Source organism: Apodemus sylvaticus, chromosome 7 (assembly GCF_947179515.1).
Source record: "Apodemus sylvaticus chromosome 7, mApoSyl1.1, whole genome shotgun sequence".
Classification (NCBI taxonomy): Eukaryota; Metazoa; Chordata; class Mammalia; order Rodentia; family Muridae; genus Apodemus; species Apodemus sylvaticus.
The window spans coordinates 50443629-50447525 of record NC_067478.1 but is presented as its reverse complement, the minus strand read 5'-3'; the positions used below and the strand labels follow the sequence as shown (position 1 = coordinate 50447525).

General features: G+C 50.7%; 1 protein-coding gene across 1 annotated transcript; it reads right to left on the bottom strand.

Moving 5' to 3' along the window:
• Positions 1 to 266: 266 nt before the first annotated feature.
• Positions 267 to 3554, bottom strand: Eef1a1 (eukaryotic translation elongation factor 1 alpha 1). Its single transcript, XM_052187760.1, has 8 exons — positions 3443 to 3554; positions 2332 to 2509; positions 2055 to 2234; positions 1665 to 1961; positions 1431 to 1581; positions 1094 to 1350; positions 776 to 1010; positions 267 to 675 (listed from the first exon to the last, which is right to left on the bottom strand). The coding sequence occupies exons 2-8, from the start codon at positions 2473 to 2475 to the stop codon at positions 551 to 553; spliced, it is 1389 nt and encodes a 462-aa protein (XP_052043720.1). The 5' UTR covers positions 2476 to 2509; positions 3443 to 3554; the 3' UTR covers positions 267 to 550.
• Between the last annotated feature and the right edge of the window lie 343 nt (positions 3555 to 3897).

Sequence of the window (3897 nt, the reverse complement as noted above, 5' to 3'; positions counted from 1 at the left end):
GTGGGTAGGTCCAGACAGATTAAGGTATATAGCACCCATACCCATGTCTGCCCAACTACATACACCTTGGGTAGATACATCTAAATTCCATTTGTCCTACGCAGTTAAGCAGTTTGTTTGTAAAATAGCCTTTTAAATAGCTCACTTCTGGGAAGACACCTGTTAAGCCAAAATGACCAGGCCTCAGTACCTCGGAACATACCACGGGAACCCCATGCACCTTTGCTGTGTGCACTCATCTAACTTTTAGCATTGACCAACACAGGTTTCTCATTAAACTTGTTTTAATGGGTCTCAAAATTCTGTGACAGATTTTTGGTCAAGTTGTTTCCATTAAAAAGTACTGATTTTGAAAACTAATAACTTAAAACTGCCACACACAAAAAAAATGGTCCACAAAACATTCTTTCCTTCTGAAGGTTTTACGATGCATTGTTATCATTAACCAGTCTTTTACTATTAAACTTAAATGGCCAATTGAGACAAACAGTTCTGAGACCGTTCTTCCACCACTGATTAAGACTGGGGTGGCAGGTGTTAGGGATAATATTCATTTAGCCTTCTGAGCTTTCTGGGCAGACTTGGTGACTTTGCCGGCTCCAGCAGCCTTCTTGTCCACAGCTTTGATGACACCCACAGCAACTGTCTGCCTCATGTCACGAACAGCAAAACGACCTATATAGAAAAATGCCAGTTTGTCAGTACCTTGGTTATATGCAAGCACCATTTTATATTACAAATGATGTTCAGCATAACAAACTTAGACCATGCTTACCAAGTGGAGGATAGTCAGAGAAGCTCTCAACACACATGGGCTTGCCAGGGACCATGTCAACAATGGCAGCATCACCAGACTTCAAGAATTTGGGGCCATCTTCCAGCTTCTTACCAGAACGACGATCGATCTTTTCTTTAAGCTCAGCAAACTTGCATGCTATGTGGGCTGTATGACAATCCAGAACAGGAGCATAGCCAGCACTAATTTGGCCTGGATGGTTCAGGATAATGACCTAAGAACATCAGCATTTATTAAAATTTTGCCTTGTGAATCTGCACACAACCAATCTTGCCACTTATTTTAAAATTTTGTTACCTGAGCAGTGAAGCCAGCTGCTTCCATTGGTGGGTCATTTTTGCTGTCACCAGCAACATTGCCTCGTCGAACATCTTTGACTGACACGTTCTTTACATTGAAGCCCACATTGTCCCCAGGAAGAGCTTCACTTAAAGCTTCATGGTGCATTTCAACAGACTTGACTTCAGTTGTTACATTGACTGGAGCAAAGGTAACCACCATGCCGGGCTTGAGAACACCAGTCTCCACTCGGCCCACAGGGACAGTGCCAATACCTAAAATATAGGTGTTTTATAAGTAACACATACTCATAAAATAGACTTATACCTCAAATTCACTTCAACATCTTACTTACCCCCAATTTTGTAGACATCCTGGAGGGGCAGTCGCAGAGGCTTGTCAGTTGGGCGAGTTGGTGGTAGGATACAGTCCAAAGCTTCCAGCAGCGTGGTGCCACTGGCACTGCCATCTTTGCGGGTGACTTTCCATCCCTTGAACCAAGGCATCTACAACACAACACAGGCTTAAGTCAAACATATAACCTTCCCACTTGCAGCTTTCTGCATCCTACTACCTGAAAGTCACTTACGTTTGCACTTGGCTCCAGCATGTTGTCACCATTCCAACCAGAAATTGGCACAAATGCTACTGTGTCAGGGTTGTAGCCAATTTTCTTAATGTAGGTGCTGACTTCCTTAACGATTTCCTCATATCTCTTCTGACTGTATGGTGGCTCGGTGGAATCCATTTTGTTGACACCGACAATTAGCTGTTTCACACCCAGGGTGTAAGCCAGAAGAGCATGCTCACGGGTCTGCCCGTTCTTGGAGATACCAGCTTCAAATTCACCAACACCAGCAGCAACAATCAGGACAGCACAGTCAGCCTGTAAGAAATAAGGCAATCAATACCATTATCAAGCAAAGGTGAAGCTTCCCCACTAAAAAATCCTGGGTTGGGAGTGGGTAAATTTACCCACCTGAGATGTGCCTGTAATCATGTTTTTGATGAAGTCTCTGTGTCCTGGGGCATCAATGATAGTCACATAGTATTTGCTGGTCTCAAATTTCCACAGGGAGATGTCAATAGTGATACCACGCTCACGCTCAGCCTTCAGTTTGTCCAAGACCCAGGCATACTTGAAGGAGCCTTTTCCCATCTGCAAATGACTTGTAGTTAGTATACCCAAGCCCTTGGTTCTAAGGCCCGATTACACAATTACACAATTCTTATCCCTCCGTTTGCCTTATACTCGCCTCAGCCGCCTCCTTCTCGAACTTTTCGATGGTCCGCTTGTCGATTCCACCACATTTGTAGATCAGGTGGCCGGTTGTGGTGGACTTGCCGGAATCTACGTGTCCAATTACGACGATGTTGATGTGAGTCTTTTCCTTTCCCATTTTTGCTTTGAATTAGCGGTGGCTTTCACAACACCTAAAAAATAGGTTTAAAAAGTACCTTTGAACCACTAAGAAGCTTGAGAATTAGCTACGTCCAAACTCAAAGGGGCAAATTCCAAGAATTACTTCCAGCGCCAGGCTGGCCTGACTAGTCTCCACCCACCAAACGTGAACAAACTCCAACGCCAGTCGATCCCCTCCCCCCGCCGCGACCAGCGGTGCTACAAGAGAAGCCCGAGGTGACTATCGCGGCCGATAGACCACGGGGTCACAGGAAGCAGCGGCCGGCGAGGGACAAGGCCCTCTTCCTTTGTGTGGGTGACTCACCCGCCCGCTCTAGCGGGCTGCCGCGTCCTCCATTTTGAGCTCCTTGCAACAGGGCCCGGGAGCGGCCATCTTTCCGCGCACGCAACTGGTGCCGGGCGGGACGGCCTCAGCCTTGTAGAAGGCAAGGGAAGGCGGCGCCGCCAGGCCAGATCGTGCCGGGTGCTGGGGCCGCATGGCCCCGGCACGCTAAACTCACGCCTGGCTGCTTCGGAAAGCCACAGGCCTCGCCCCATCCAGATGGCGTCGGACATGTGCTCCCAAGGCGGGCGGGCCCCAGCCGTCCCTCCTGTCTGTCTAAACCTACCCAACGCGAGCTCTATGTGCTCCGTGCGAGCAAGCTCCACACACTCCCTTTGTTATTCCATGCCGCCGGAAGGCAACCCAGAGCAGCAAGGTAGAAAAGCCATAGTCCGGACGGAGTGGCACGCGGCGGCGCGGACACCACGCTAGGCCTCAAGCCAGACACGAGGCGAGGCTACGGGGTTGCCGCTAGGCCTCGCACTCTGCCTCCCGCACTGCCCGCCACTCTTAGTGGGAATGCTCGCAGCTAATCCCTGCCGACGATATCCGCATATTAGCCCGGCCCGCTCAGAGCTGGACTCCAGGTCCGGGGCCCGCGGAAGCCACACCCGCCACTCACCTGCGTTCTGACGGCAAACCCGTTGCGAAAAAGAACGTCCAAGGCGACTACCGCACTTATATACCGTTCTCCCCCACCCTCGGGAAGAGGGCGGAGCCAGCACACGACACCACTTTCCCAGTTTGCCTCGCGCCAGCTCCCTGGCCCCAGCTCAGCGCGCCCCTCCCCCCACCGCCGGGGATTGTGAGCTTGTGTGCTCTGGACTACCCGAGCTCGGCCCTGGGCGCATGCTCCTCGCACTGTCGTGGGGCGGGTACAGGGATTCGGGGCTATGAGAATTTAGCGACGGTCCCTGGGATTTCCCCCGGCGAAGGCGATCCCTCCTTTTGTATGAATTACTCTCTGCCCCAGTCGAGGGTGGGGCAGCGAGAAGCTGGCCAAGAGGGCGTCCAGAATCTATCCCTACTCTTCCTGACTTCGCTGCCAAGGCTGTGTCAAGATCCGGGTGTCCCTTC